General features: G+C 40.8%; 1 protein-coding gene across 1 annotated transcript in view; it reads right to left on the bottom strand.

Annotated features, from left to right (window-relative positions):
* Window positions 1-16723, bottom strand: part of LOC146809065 (B-cell receptor CD22-like) — a 554422-nt gene that overhangs the window by 205091 nt on the left and 332608 nt on the right. Inside the window, exon 3 of the mRNA XM_085614284.1 lies at window positions 2209-2565. Within this exon, the coding sequence (XP_085470410.1) occupies window positions 2209-2565 (357 nt within the window). The remainder of the gene's footprint in view (window positions 1-2208; window positions 2566-16723) is intronic.

The raw sequence follows: 16723 nt of genomic DNA, 5'->3' as shown, positions 1-16723 counted from the left end.
CCCAAAGGCGAGACCAATTGCATTGCAAATGCTTTAGTTATGCTCAAGCATTCTGAATTTAGTTGAAAGTGTTTGGGGATGACAAAGGTTATTGAAAAGCACACACACACCAGGCAACCAGAGACCGCCCTTTATCCAGGGTTGTTTTTCTTCTAGTATACTTCAATGGTTGCTTTGTTTCACCTTTGTAGTATGCTGCTTTTTTCACTACATCAGTTTAAATGCAGAATTTTCTTATAGGGCAAGGCACTTTCAAGTTATGCCCTTCTTCTCTGGTGTGTGTGCGCTGGATGAGGGTATAACAAGGTTTTGGCACACTTTGTTGGTCAAGTTCACAGATAGAGAGAAGTCTTCTAATGAATGCCTGAGAAAGGTGGCAGAACTGGCTGAGTACAAGCTGAGTGGGTGGCCATGTGTATGGATTTTGTTTTTAGGACGAGCCTGGGCAGCGCATGTGCTGCTCTGCGAGGCATGCTGTATTCAGGTAGGGTGTTGAAGCTCCGCCCATATTTTTCATTTGCTTGTGCCATTGTCCACTGTAAACTGTGGCTGTTCATTTCTCAATAGGCTTTGTAGTTCCGTCTTAGTACCGCCTTGTAGTGTTTTCTAACCGTCCAAGGCGACACCCCATGTTACTTGTGTTAATACTTAGTAGGCTTTAATTACAGACTCTGAGCACTATTTTCTCCAATAGCTGACACGCACTCTCCTATCACTTTTAAAAACAATTTATAGCACGGGCGCTGAACGCATTTGCAATGCAATGGATCTCGCATTTACAAGAGTTTAAGCTGGTGGCTTGTTTAAATGAAAGCTCCTTATATTTGTTTGAATACCACATAAATAAAAGGCATTGTCATTTACAATGCCAATAGCTCAAACTCTCGTAAATGCAAGACCTATTGCATTGCAAATGCTTGTTTAACTGAGGCTGGACTGCTCCAATGCTTGCAGCGCCGCGTCATTTCTTTGTAGATGTGCCCCATATATTTTTTCTGATTCAGTACCAACATCATCCGTTCACTTGCAAAGTACCTATTGTAATGTGTGCTTTTGAAATTGTACAGTGTGGCTGGTAGTCAAATAGACTGAGTGCACGATTGCCAGTTTGGCTTGCAGTCACATCTAGTTTATCACACACCCCTAACCTATTCCTGGGCTCTTGGTTTGTTCTCATGCTGTCTTTACTAGCAGTCCTTACTGAAGCTGGTTACATGTTTTATGGCGCTGCACCTACTGGAGGGCAGCAGGCAAGGGGGGAAAAGCTGCGAGTGGACTTCAATCAGAAGGTTGTAAGTTACCTTTACACCTACCAGGTATTCATAAAAGGATGGTTATGAGCAGTGTCGTAGCCATCTGTGGTGCAGAAGGTCTTATGGCACCGGGGTCTAGATGAACCCCAATACGGCCTTGTTTATTCTATCCAAGTAGCGGATGAGGGCTATTTTCCTTGCTTCCACCAGGACCATGCAGCGCGGTGCAGCAAATCATTTATTTTGCACCAAGCTGCATTAGTTTCGAAGCACAGGGATGCGACATATTTACAACAATATGTCACATCTATGTGCGGCCCTGCGCTGGCGCACAAACTGCATCCATGCGCCGGCACAGGGAGATTGTGTTTGTGAAGGAAGGGGCACCTTCCTGCACAAAAACAATCAATTGAGGTGATTTCCTCTTCCAATGTGTGCAGTAGAATTCAGCACGCATTGAAAGAGGAAAAAAACCAAAGAGAAATTAAACATTTCTCCTCGTTGCATCTCGCTACGCCACCCATAGGGTGGCGTAGCATTCTGACACATTTCCAGATTTACGATTTCTCGTAAATCTGGAAATACATCAGTGGACATGGGCGTTGCGTGGGAACACCCACAGCAGCACCCATGTCACGCCCCTAAAAAGCAAAGTGTTGCATGAACAGGGGCGATATTTACAAGCACATGTTAAGTCAAGCAGGGTGACTTTACCTGTGTTTGTAAATATCACTCAGCAGGCTGCGCCACCAGTGCGTCACGCAACGTGATGCACCGGCGGCGCAAGAGGTTTGTAAATCTGCCCCATAGTGTCTTTGCTCGACTTCGGAGTATGTCTGTAAATCTAGGCCTCTTTGTGATTCAGACTGAGGATCCGCTCACTAGGCAAACAGTACTGCGGATTTTCTGTTTAAAACATTTTACTCTTCAATATGGCCTGCTGCAGTGCACTGACCTGAAACGTCGACTGAAACGCTGTGACTGTACTCCCGTTCAATCAGAGCGTAATAGTCATCAGCATCTCGCCCAGTGATGCTGTTTATCTGTAGGGTGCAGTTGTGACCTTCCAAATCACCCACGAGAAGAGCGCGTCCTTCATACTGAGGTAACACGTTTGTTGGATCCTTGTTGTTGTAAACTTCAGGGTACGTTCTAGTCCTCCACAGGCACCAGGTGAATGCCAGAGGTCTGTCCGATCTCATAATTGAACCGTTGAACGTGCAGGGGATCACCAGGCACGACCCCTCGAGCGCCGTGATCTTCCCAGGCACAGAGAATGACCACTGCCTGAGGACCGGCTGGCAAAAAATCACTGCAAAAGGAAAAAGAGAGAAGGTAGCTGTTGTTAGCTCACAATATTACACTACAACACCCCAGGCAGGCACAATAGAATGCTCACTATTGGCATCAGCTTTCAGTCCAAAACAAGGGAGCAACCACGGGGGAAAGGATGGATGTGCGAGTCACAAAATGGCCAAGCCTTCCCTAAACCAATTTTGTAATTTCCAGTCATATACTTTACACAACCTAAACAAGGAACAGCCAATAACATGCTAAGAAGCAACTTATTACGCTATCAATTTTCTTTCCCCCTTACTCAAAGAAGCAACAGACACCACCAGTAAGGGCCTTGATACAAGATGCCAACTAAAATGGATTAGTAAATACCGTACCCAGTATTTCCAATGTCAGGATCTGCTACCCCCTTATTTGCTAGTGATTGTGAGTTAGATATTGAATGAAAATAACATGAGAGTTTTAGTACTACCGGTTCAGTCACACCATATTTTCCCAAATTATGGGCAACTTTCTATTCACAAATTGCACCTTTTCTCAGCCGGTGAAATTTGTCACCAGACAAGGAAGGGGCATTACCATGTGCAGACTTTACTAGGTCACTTGGTAATTATTCACCTGGTAATACTAGTAACTGTGAAGAGTTTGCTTACCTTATTAGGTCACTAAAAACTACACCTTAGAATACCATGCTACAATGTGCCTAAAACAAATTACATATCACACTTTTCAATACCACACAACAGCATGTCACGCACCACACAATACAACATACGCCACAACAAAGGAATACCCCTATAACAAAGCTGTTGTCCAACATCTCAAAAGACCATTCCACCACTAATGACAACAGAAAATGCCATACTGCGTCACAAAATACCCTCTACGTCACATTAGGCCTCGCACTTCACACTGCATCTCACCATTCAAGACTACTCAAAGGGACATATTCTCAAGGATCTATCGCCGAGTTATCGTCACTTTATCTCAACCAAAGTCATGATAAATTCATCGCCCCATTCACAAGCTGGTGCTAAGAGCCAATAACACCTGTTTACCTGCGATAGCAGCCGCAAAACACGTCGCCATGGATGACCCCGGCAACTATCGCTAATAAGATGCAGAGTAGGCGTTCTGGAGAAAAAAGCAGCAACAACACCACTCCGCAACATTCTCATTGACCAGCCAGATCTGTGATAAGATCACAAAACAGGCGACAAGGCGTGTTAGCAGCAGGAAACTAGCACCTGCTCCAACTGGTGCAAAGTCGGACGATAACCTGCACCATAAAAGGGAGCCCAGCCCACAGCCACACCTGAAGAACAACAGATGCCATGGAGCTACTCACCATGCAGCTCAGAGCCCCAAGAGGGCCACAACACCCACTGCCACCTACCCCCGAACCACCCCCCACCCCCTTCCGGGGCCCTACCCCGGGCACCGCCCACTTCCCCCAGACCAAGAGATTGCACATCAACATCACAAAACCATGAACAAAATCATTGGCCTGATGCCGAAGAATCACAACAGCTAACAGTCATGTGAGTACAGAAAAGGCAGAATCAATCATTCACTATTGAAAGTCCAAATGAAATATCACAATCAAATTTGTCTCCAAACAACTATTTGGAAGAGCATTGGTGGGTCATCCCTGGACAATCTGTAAGTGACAGCCTGTAAGACAATATCTAAGATAAGAAGGTGTGTCAGGCACTCATCAAAGGACAGAGAGAGAGAGAGAGAGAGAGAGAGAGAGAGAGAGAGAGAGAGAGAGAGAGAGAGAGAGAGAGAGAGAGAGAGAAAGAGAGGGAGAGAGACGGAACAAGGAGCGTAAGGACAATCTGACCCTTGGCCCGTACATTCCAACTGTTGCATGTGTTTCGCAATTGGTGCACCCTAAATCTAAGGCCTGGCATCAAATTCACACGAAGGCGACATCACATTCCAGAAATGCAAGCAGTAGTCAGACTAAAATTAGGCATGAAAGCTCCTTTGTCTCAATACACAAGGCGGAAGGACATCCGAACCTCCGACCTTGGTCTTCGCTGCGCCCGGCACCAACTGAGTGAGATACGATACCAGACTCTGATGACTCCCACACCACGAACTGTGCTAATGAAAGACCAACGTGCACACACCCCACACACACTTGTCCCTGCTTGAGCTACACCTGCATGGGATGCCCCAGAGACATTGTTAAAAAACAACCCATACGTCCAAACTTTGAACACACAGAGGACTCATAACTCTGAGCTGTGCCATATCGTCCACAGAACTGCCACCGGTCTTAGGAGTGCCGGCTGTACGAGACCAACAAACGCAATGGCAGGCAATCCCGGGCACATGCACAACCCCTGTCATGTGGAACTGTACCGTGCATGAATGCTGCATCTGTTGGGAGCTATGCCAATGGCAGTTTTGTGAATCAGTTACCTTCTGAGTTTCCAGCTTGCGTGCGTCACATGCGTCCATCCCTGGTTCCACTGTCGATCATGCACATTCGAGTGGCCCATGGAGGTCTGCCTATCCAACACAACGGTAGCTGAACTGGATTATGACTTGTGTATGCGCCCCCTGTTGGCCCACGAACAGGAGTGAAACCGGGAAACCCGTGCATGGGACGCCCCGATCTGTGGCGTATGTGCTGGCAGTAGTGGATGGGAGATTGCACAAGTCATGGTGTGCAGTGACAACATCGAGGCACTCCCCTATTGGGATGTGTTGCGGAATTGGTGAAACGTTGCGGACAGAACATATCTGTCCGGACCAGTTAAAGGATTGGCTCTCCCTCATGTTCCTTGAACCCGAAAGTGATGTTCTTCTGGAACTGATTGCCTATGAAGCTTCTCTCGCTTTCAAGGACAAGTAAGTACCTTCGTGCAGCCACAACTGATTGTCACCCAGAGCACAGGTCCCAACACCGTGTTGCATCGTGGAGGAATGGTCACACATCCCAGGACAACAGTGGACACGCATGCATTTGCCCGTACTCAGAAAGCATGTGCATGCACCTACGCGTGTTGTCAAATACCTATGCAAGGTGATGCAGCCCCATGGGCGGAGCTGCACAGCATCGTTCAGCAATGTTCTAAAGTCTCACATACTGCTGGAGGGAGACTACACACATGGAAATGTAGTACAACATGTGACCATGTTGGTCTCTTTCACCTGCTCTCTGACAGCATAGCACACAGTTGGCACAGTCCGGTGGTACAGCTCCATGCAGATCCCATGGGCTGTGAGTCTTGTCCCTGGACACGGGGCAATGAGCAGATGCCAAACATCAAATGACTCGACCAGCAAGGCAAGGTGGGCTGGGACCGTTGCAATCTGTAAGGATATGTGTTCATTTTTGCCTCCCCATTTTTTGCACCTCGATAAGTTCCCATTCTGCCTGTAAGTGTCTTAAGCATTTGTTTGCCTGATGTGGCCCATTCCTTGCTTGTACTGACACGCACATGCTAATAAAGTCTATGCAACTTCACCAGTGTACAACTGTGATGAGTGTTGATTAGTATGACAAATCCTGTCCCTCAATGAGTATTGTCCGTACACAGGGAGGGACAGACTGCCGCATGTACATTGGTGGTGAATCCAACTCTGTGAGCCAGACATTTTGTTTGGGACAGTTGCTGGTAGGGTACACATATTTAAAAAACTTAGTTTTTACAGGGAACTCCCTGAATAAATGATGTCCTAGTACATAACCACTCAGGTGGTGGAATATCCAAAGATATTGGAGAAGACGCCTCACTCACTAATAGTGACATGCTTCATCATTGGCGTCTTTCCACACCCAGGTAAGATGGTACTACCTGGACGGACTCAACCACAGCTGTTATGGGAATTCTTGTATAAGGTAACAACTGGTTATACAGGGAACCAGATGGATGATATAATAAAAATACCTACAGGTATACCTCAACTCTATACTTTATTCCTAGGGTACCTGTGGTATAAGATAAAATTGTGGAATCAATGGGGTTCTTTTGAATTTAATTTATTCAAATATACCCTCTTTAAAATGCCAACATGTTTCGGCCCTCAATTTAAGCCCTTCCGGGTCCGGGGCCTTCTTCAGGGCTAAGATGTCTACTCTTCGGTGTCCCTGCCTTATGTTTCGCAATTTATTCATGCAACACAGGAATGAGGCCTATTGCACTCACCTATAATCTTATATCTTCCAGTAGATTTTCTAAAAGACAAAAGAAACAGTAATATTTGAAAAGATAGATATGTATTTGGGGATCTCGTATAAGTAACTTGTACATATATTATTTACACCATGACTTATTCAATGTATTTAGTCAGAATGATTTTGGTGATTAATGTCTATGGACTATCGACTCACCCGTGCTACTACCTTGAAATGAATGTGTTTCCCATTTGTGCTCTCTATAGTTGTGCTAAAAACAGTTAAAATTGATGATGTAAATCATTCTACTGAGTCTGTTGTACGGTTTGACCATCAAATCGTCCTGTGTATAATTCTAGTGGGGGACATGCTTGGTGAACATGCTATGTGACCCAGATGACAAACATACACCAATGGTACCCGACTCGGAGTTATACCATGAAAAATAGTGCCTCTCAAAATTTCCATTTGACTATTCTCACCTACTATATGGTGCTGTTGAGCACCATGCGGGTCTTGTGTGTTACGGTGTCGTCTTGTAGTCACACACTAAAATAAATATACATATATATATATATATATATATATATATATATATATATATATACATATATTATCTACTGGCGGTCACCAGTAGATAGTTATAGTTAGGACCGAGTTCCCATAGGAAATCTGAAAATTCTATTTTGAATAACTTTGGCGCCGGTTGACGAATCCTCACGAATTTTTCAAAACTAATGGGGCGCTCCGCTCAGCTCCTACCCTGAAAGTCTCGGGGTGATTCGTCAAGCGGGGGCTGAGAAAAAAGGGGGGTCCCAAAACGCGTTTTCCCCATGCATTTTCCCATACGACCTTTAGTCGAAGGTACAACCCGAACGGCTGAACAGAATTACTTTAAATTTGGCAAGGAGGTAGTCCTCAGGTCAGGCATGTGCCTTTTGCATATATTGTGTCAATCTGTTCAGTAGTTCCTGAGAAAATTGCTGTTAAATGTACATAAACATCTATATGCGCGCACGGTGCGCGCAACTTGCGCGCACGGTGCAGTGCGTGAGCTTAATTCTGATTGGTGGTTAGATGTCAGTCAACATTCGAATCAGTGGAAATCAGGAAGTGTGTGGCAGTGAAAAATAAAGGTGGAGAACGTGAAAAGGGGGCAGGGTAGAGAGTTCCTGACCCCCTAGCCTTTGTAAGGGGGTCCCTGAAGGACCCCGAAGGGTGAAAAAAACTTTTTTTTTTTTTTTTAAATCGCGGGGGTGCGCGCACGGTGCGCGCACCCCCAGCCGCCCTTTTGAGTTTTAGAGGCAGAATAGAGCTAAAAACACAAGTGGAGAATGTGAAAAGGGGGCAGGGTAGAGAGTTCCTGACCCCCTAGGTCTTCTCAGGGGGACCATGAAAGACCCCTTAGGTATTTTATAAATATTGCGGGGTGCGCGCACCGTGCGTGCACGATGCGCGCACAGCGGCAATAAATTCATAAAAAAAATAGAATTATAAATCAAGTTTAAGTGTTTAGATGTTGGTTGGCTCTAAAAAGAGCCGTTGTGTTCATTGAGTGTTTTTTTGTACCTACAAGTAAGTACCGATGCAGAGTCTAAAGTTCAAGAGGAAGACTCTGTTCCCTTCATCTGTGAAATGTACACCGTCTCCTCTATAAATGCCTTGCATGTTGTAGCGCAAGTTGTTGTGGTATATAGAACCCATACCATAGTCTCTGAGGAAAGCAGAAACAGACTTATTGACGTGCTTTTTTGCTTTCTCAATCTGCGGACAATATTGGTTGGACCAGTTCCACTTTTGCCTTTGGCATATATTAGAATATACAAAGGTAGTTTGTGGAAAAAGTGACATCAATTGCACAAAGGTGTACTTAACAAGCATTTCCAGACCTACCCCAGTTAAAGTGCCTAGGTCATTTCCACCACAGTGCACAATTATAAGGTCAGGCTGTGGGAGATGTAGAAAGTATTTCACCAAAGGCATTAATTGGTGCCACTTTAACCCTCTCTGACCAATCCATTTAATGTCTACATTTGGCAAAGCAAGGTCTTTCACAATACCTCTTTTTTCTGCATACTTTTCACTCCAGTAGACATAGCTATGACCTACAATCCACACTGTGAACATCTTTCAAGGAGATCTGGATGCACTCAGAAGGTGTCTTTCAGTAGAATGGCAATATGAAAAGAAAGATAGTTGTAAAATGGAGGCTTACATACTTTTTTTTAATAAAAAGAACTCATTGGCTGTTTCAGACCATTCAACACTAAAACCTAGGCCGTATGTTGAAATTTTTAAAAGCATGTTTTGTATTGGTTCAGAAAAATGTGTTCCCACAGAAGATTACTTTGGATATGCTGTTAGGTTTGAAAAGTCAAGCACTCTTGCTCTTTGGATTAGAAACATTGTGTGCTGAACTTCTGACCTCTCTGCTCACACCAGTGTTCCATGATCTGTTGCTATGGTAGCAGGCAGAAGTCATGTTGGGGGTAGGAATCATTTGGAAAGGGTTGAAATTTGCAACCAATAGAAATGTGTGTTTCCATTAAAAAAATGTGGGATGCAATGTGATTTGAAGTTAACATGTATATGTGTGAAAAAAGAGAGGGAAATTTTGCCATTTAGTGGTTCTGGTGAGAGGAGTACAGCTCAGAGATTCTGGCTCTGATAATCTGCTGTGTGAGTGGCACATTTCTTTCTCAACTAACTACTTTTAAAGGTGAGTTATGAATTTGAGAGGGGATGTATGTGGTGTATTTTGATATAAATAAGAGGAATTTGTTTCTTCTTTTAAAGTTGTGTTTTACATTTTATGTTTTGGAAGATATTTAACTGCCTTGAACTTGTAGGAAATTATGGAGTATGTCTTCACCATAAGTTAAGGTGTACTGGTATCACCCAGGAATACTGTTTTGTGCCTAGAATCACTCCATGAGTCTGTGTGCACACAGGAATTGTTGTCAGAGATTTAATTTGTGTTGCTCTGGTTCTGTAAGACTTTCATTCGTAGGAAAGGGGCATCTTGTTCTCTTGAACTGTGATGGTTAGCATTCAGCAGAAATCACTATCTCACAGATGCGAGGCAAATGCTAACACATTTCAAAACAACAGGGTAGATTTTCCTTCCACTCCTGCAATGGGTGAGGTAGTTCCTACATGTTCAAAACTCCAATTAACCCTTACCACAGGTGATCTTACATACATCTATGCAGTCTTCATGCAGTTGTGCCAGTGTCCATGCAGATCTCTCTTGCATCTGACAATACACAGTCTCCAGAAACATACTCTTAGCACACAGCCAGCTGCTTCTCCTGCACTCCCATGCTTACTATTCAGCACTGTGTGGTATTTCAGATAGCAGTGTGTAACGCTAACAGCATTCAACATCACCAAGGCTCATTTCCTTTGCTCTAGTCTAATCACTCACCCAGGTTGCACATGCTCATGGTCTCAAGTAGCTGTTAGGACATGTGCTCTTTTCTGCCTCTCTAAACTATAAGGAAAATGTGTCAGGGTGTTACAGTAATTATCACTTGCTCTATCACAGTAGTAAATGTGCTTTGAAATTACCAATCAAATATCGTTTTCTGCCTAGAATCACACCATGAGTCTGTGTGCACACAGGAATTGTTGTCAGAGATTTAATTTGTGTTGCTCTGGTTGTGTAAGACTTGCACTAGTAGGAAAGGGGCAGCTCATATGATAGGATTTGAAAAGCTCAAAAAAAATATAGTAATATATTTAAATTACATAAAGGTATTTTTTTTTTCCTTTAGGTATTGCTGAACAACACTGAAATGAATTAAACATGCCTATAAAATCAAGAAAGAGAACAGAACAGCAAAAACATCTACATTTGAAGACAACTGGACAACAAAAATTAGTTGAAGAACCTCATGTTGGAAAAAAGAAAAAGTCTTCTAGTAAGCAGACTAAGGATTTGTTTAAAAATATCCTCAAACATAGAAAAAATGTAGAAAGTATATCCTCTGCAAATAGTGTTTCAAGAAGAAAACAACAAGACAATAGAAAGGAAATACTAAATGCTAATGTAGAATCAGAAGCAAGAAAGAATGACTTAAAAAGAAAAACAGAATTTCAAAACATTCGTAAAAAAATGTTTCAGAGAAGAGTGGTGTTCAATTTGCTAAAGGATGTCAAAAAAAATAGGAAAAAAGCTATATTTTATAAGAAAAAGAAACATATTGAATCAATTGTTGCAAAGGCTTTTGAATTAATAAGAAAACTATTCATTTTAATTTTGACCAGGATCCATACATTAGATAAAATAGTCAATGTAATGAAGTCAAAAAGCAAAAGGAAAAGAGTAGTGAAAAAAAAAACTTTTGTAATGTGTTCTTAGGAGAATGGAAGCATAGTTCAAGTACTGAACCATTTTTTAATGAAGAGAGTTATCTTCAAAGTAATAGTTTGCTGTAGGCAGTTGACACCAGTGGTCGAAGTTATGAAGTTAAGGATGGTTGTGTAAAGGAAAAGGAGAAAATGGTTCCAAGAAATGAGGAAGAAGTGTTAGCTGATGAGGTTATGGGAAACGTCCTAAAGCCCCAGTGTACACTTGGAATTGTAGTAGTATTTGTACTGTAAAGACAAGAATTTATTGATAAATTACGTGACTTTCTAAGAGAATATAGTGAAAAAAGTGTTAAACAGAAGATTAAGGTGCTTCAAAGACTAGATCCATGCAGAGTGAGAAAGAATACTGGTTTGCAAGGACATTCTCTGGCTTGTCTTTCTAGGAAAGTTTGTCAAAGTGTTTTTCACCATTTTAGGATGCTGGCAGTACATCATGCTGAAATGAGAAAGTTTGTGAGAAGATTGTATTTTGCTAAAAGTCCAGCACTAAAGTTAAATGAGTTTAATAGTACTCTGTTGCGTGGATCTGTATCAGATGTAGAGAAGGTTACTGATGAAATTCAGTTTTGTTACTTTGGTCCAGAACAAAAAAGTGCAGGAAATGACACAGTTATTGAAGAAAATGTGGAAGAGAATGTAGAACCCACTGTTAGTAACATTTTTGAAGATCATATGACAAAATTTACTATCATCTCTAATGAAAGACCAAATATTACTTGGATTTGTTGCCGGAGAAGCCATTATAAAACTCAAACAAGGAATGTTGATCTCTATAAAAAAAGTGAAAAAGAAAATAATTATGAGTGGAAGGATTTTGCTACATATTTGTTTCTGGAAAATTGTTTTTATTTGGGTGAAGATCAGCGTATTTTTAAATACTGTTATAACAAGTTAGAAGAAAATAAAATGCCAGCTAGAGCTGTACATAATAATTTAGAATTTGTTGATATTCCTGCAGAACTTAGTGATTTAAATGTAAATGTAAATGTATGTGTCTTGTAAAGCACACTGCTGCCCTGAGGCGTCGTGGCGCTGTAGACCGCTGGGGAACCCGTCCTGGCTATCCCTGTGAGATGGTCCCTCCTGGGTATCTCCAAGGTGAAACCAGGCATCCCCGGCGAATGTGGGGGGCCGTTGTGGAGATGAGGCAAGCTAATGCCCAGAGTTGCCGAGTGTGTTCCTGGTTAGAGTAGGTACCGAGGCGAGAATTATCGAGTCCGTTTTGACCCTGGTCCACGACCCTGCCGCGTCGGGAATTGAACCCTGGTCCCTGGCCGATTCTCTGCTTGCGGATCTGCCGCCTCTAACCAGTGAGCCACACCTCTCCACGTATACGTATGAGTCTATACTCATTCAATGTGTCCATCCGTTTCAGACTATAGTTCGTATGGAGCCCAAAACAGGTAAATTACCTCCTTCAGATTTACAAAGAGGTTTAAAAGGAAGAGTTGTCTATTTGCCATTAGATTTGAAAAAAAATATTGAAACAATTGATGCAGATAGTTTGGAAACTGAACCATTAGTTATTCTGGTTAATGGTGTACCTACAAAGAATAAGAAAATTTGGCAGGAGCTAGTAGATGTACGAAAAGTACAAAGAGCAAATTTATATTTGAAAATAAATATATGGATGAAGATGAAAAAGTTTTACTAGCAGACACAGGAATACCAACTGGGCAAATTGAAAAAGTAGATAAGTCAAAAGAAGAAGAAATTTATGAACATTTCAGCATACATCCTCTTCATTCTAAAGAAGTTATGGCAAACACTATTGATCTGTTTCAGATGAAAAAAGCAAAAGGAACTCCTGTGAGAGTATGGGAGGAGAGCTTGGAAGCTCGATGTTTTCCCCAGCTGTTTCCTACAGGAAAAGGTGGACGATATGATGAACGTCCAGTACAGATTCCTGCTTCTGAGTATCGGACTACAAGATTATATGCAGAAGATTCAAGATTTCGTCAAAGTATTCCTTATTTGTTCCATCTTTTATTTGAAAGTGACTTGTCTGCACTATCTTATGCAGTAAATCACATTTTAAAAAGTGGAGTGCATCTACATAATGTGTCTGCTAAGGATTTTATGAACAAAGTGCAACAGCGAGATGATCATTTGGAATCTCAATTGATTAATCTGATGGCTTGTCAGCGTGGAACTAATGAATATTGGTATCGACGCCATGGAGAATTGAAAAGTATGTTACGGAATTTAGGAACTCCTACATGGTTCCTTACCCTAAGCCATGCGGAGTACGCTTGGGATGATTTACTGGATTTTCTTCGAGAGGCAAATTCAAATATTGAAAACATCCAATACAAGACAGCAGGAGAATTGTGCTCATTGGATCCGGTTAATGTTTTCAGATATTTCAATCATAGATTTGAGGCTATGATGTCCTTCATCTGCAATAAAAAAAATCCACCACTTGGAGAAGTTGTGGATTTCTTTTGGAGAAAAGAGTACCAAGCAAGAGGTGCTCCTCATATTCATATGCTGTTGTGGATCAAGGATGCCCCAAAATTTGGAACAGATTCTGATGATGCAGTTTTATCTTTCATTGAAGAATATGCAACATGTGCTATACCTAAAAGCACAGAAGAAAAAAACTTAAAAGAGCAAGTTTTACGTTTCCATAGTCATCGGTGTGGAAAATAATGTCGACGAAAGTACAAGAGTAAAGATAAATTCTACACAAAATGTCGATTTGGATTTCCACGACCTGTTCTTTCAAAAGGAAGAGTAAACAGTTTTATGTCAGCTGTGCGACATACCATTACAAGAAAATCTCCGAAAAATACTTACAACCTAAGAAGAAAAGAAGAGTCACAATATATAAATGACTACGACCCAGTCATTTTATCCATGTGGAATGCTAACATGGATATTCAGTATGTAGCTGACAATTCTATTGCTGTTGCTCGGTATGTCACATCTTACATCACTAGATCTGAGAAAACGGAATTGAAAGAAATGTGGGAAGAGATTTCTCATGAGAAGACTGTCAGTAAAAAGCTATACAGTTTCAGCTTAAAGATGTTATCGCATCGAGAAATTGGGTCATACGAATGCTCAGATAGGTTATCATCTGCAAGTCTGTACTCCAAATCCAGAAGAATAATTTGGGTAAGTTTAGGCCTTGCAGGAATGCGAAATCGTGTACTGAAATCTATTCGAGAAATTGAATATTTAGCAGAGAACGAACCAGAAAGTACAGACATTTTGAAAACAAATATGTTGGACACATATTACCCAAACAGAAGTCATCATCTTGAGAACATGTGTCTCTATGAAGTGCTGCAGAACTACATTTTTACACGGAATGCCACAGAAGACATCAACAATGGAAAATATAAAGTCATTGGTGAGGAAGGATGTTTGGTGAAACAAACAAAAGGAAGTTTGATTAATCACAAGAAGCTGAGTTGCGACACTAGTAACAAAAAGGAATTTTACTACTTAGCACTTTTACAGCTGTTTAAACCATGGCGTTCAGACGATGAATTACTTGGAGATTTTCAGAGCTATGAAGATTCCTTTAACGCATGTAAAGATAGCATAGAATGCAGTACTTTCACAAATGATGTACAAATGTTAAATGAAGAAATTGAACAAGAAGCTACAATTGCAGCTGAAGTAGCTAGAGACAGTTCTCAAGACAGTCAAAGTTCTGGTACTCTCAGTCAAGATCCCCTAGGACAACCAATCATAGAAAATGAAGCTGCAATAGCCATGACTGAAGTGGAAACAGCTATGAATCAAGCTCAGGAAAATTTAATAGACTTATCAAATTTGGAACAACAACTGAATGATGAACAACAACAAATTTCTGAAGAAGTCACAAAACAAATTGATCATGGATTACTACATGAAAATAAAGAGTGCTCATGCACATCATTTGAACCAATCAGAATGTATGTGAGTGGACAAGCTGGAACTGGAAAAAGTTTCTTAATTAAAGTAATTAGAAGCTACCTACAGAAAAAAATGGATTCAACTTTGTCTTGTGTTGTTACTGCTCCAACTGGGTTAGCAGCATATAACATAAAAGGAATTACCTTACATCGTTTGCTAATGCTACCAGTAGAGCATGAGAACAAAATAGAATACCACAAGCTAACAGGAGAAGCGTATTTTGAAGTTTCAAGAGTGTTGAAGAAAATGAAAGTTCTCATTGTTGATGAGGTAAGCATGGTATCAAACTTAATGCTTGCCTTTGTGCATTTAAGAATGCAGCAAATTCTAAAGACAGACTATGACGTGTTATTTGGAGGAAAACATGTTAAAGTTTTTGGGGATCTACTGTAGCTCACTCCAGTTAAAGGACAACCAGTATGTAATACTCTTGCACATGAAGACACAAAAAAGTCTTTAGGAAGTATAGGTAATGTGAATATTTGGTCATACTTTGAGTACAAAGAACTCATTACCAATATGCGGCAAGCAAATGATGATGATTATGCACGTATTCTCAAAGATATCAGAATTGGACTACTCACAGAAAATTGCAGAAAAGCTTTACAGAGTCGATTGCAATGTAATTTGTTTAAAACAGAACAAATAGTTCCAGAGAAAATATACAAGAAAATTGCAGAAAAACATACTGTAATCTGCTTAATGCCAACACTACATGAATGCTCTATATTTAATGAAGAACTTTTGAAATTGAAAAATGAAGAGATTATGAAAATGGAAGCTGTGGATAAAATACAGCATGAAGGAATAACTATTACATTGACAGGCAAATTGAAAACTAAATTGGATTCTCTAGAGAAAAACATATCGAAAACAGCTGGTTTAGAAAAGAGTCTTTATGTATGTATGAACTGTCGAGTAATTTTAAGACGTAATTTGAATGTAGAAAAAGGTTTAGTGAATGGAGCTATGGGTAAAGTTGTGGGTTTTGTTAATTACCAGAAAAAAGATGGAATTGAATTTTTAAAAATAAAATTTGATCAGATTGAAGAGGTTAAAGACATTAGTTGTTGTTCAGTTTGTTTTTTGCTTGTGAAAGACTTATATGTACGTAGGAAGCAGTTTCCGTTTTCTCTAGCATATGCTGTACCTATTCACAAATCTCAAGGATTAACTGTAGATAGTGCTTTTGTAAACATTGGATCTAGTGTGTTTAAAGAAGGTATGGCATATGTTGCCTTGTCACGAGTGAAAAAATTATCTGGTTTATTTATGATAGACTTTTATGACTCAAAAGTTAGTGCTGATGCAAATTGTGTAAAGGAGTATAATAGATTAAGAAGAAGCTATGCTCCTCATTTAGGTCAGTATCCTGTGTTTGAAAAACGTGTTGTTTGTCGGATAAGGAGAATTGAGAATATCTGTAATGAGGATGTAGAGAAGAGAAAACAAAAGGAGAGTGATGTGATTGCAAGCAAAAAGAAAAAGGACAATGTTGAAGAGGTTGTTGGTTGTCATTTTGAAAATAGCTCTGGTGTCAACTGCTACGCTAATGTAGTGCTGAATGTTGTATTTTATCTTGAAAGTTTGCAAGAGCAGATAATACTAAATCATGAAAAAAGATTTTGTTCTCTGCTGAGTTTCCTTTATGAAAAGTTGAGTAATGATAAAACTAAAATAGAAAGTGCTTCTGATGTTAGAAATCTTTTAGATGTATGTTCTGGATGTACACAGTTTACACAAAATGTCCAGCAAG

This window comes from Triturus cristatus, chromosome 7 (assembly GCF_964204655.1).
Source record: "Triturus cristatus chromosome 7, aTriCri1.1, whole genome shotgun sequence".
NCBI classification, from domain to species: Eukaryota; Metazoa; Chordata; class Amphibia; order Caudata; family Salamandridae; genus Triturus; species Triturus cristatus.
The sequence above is the reverse complement of the archived record's forward strand: the minus strand, read 5'-3'. Positions and strand labels throughout refer to the sequence as shown.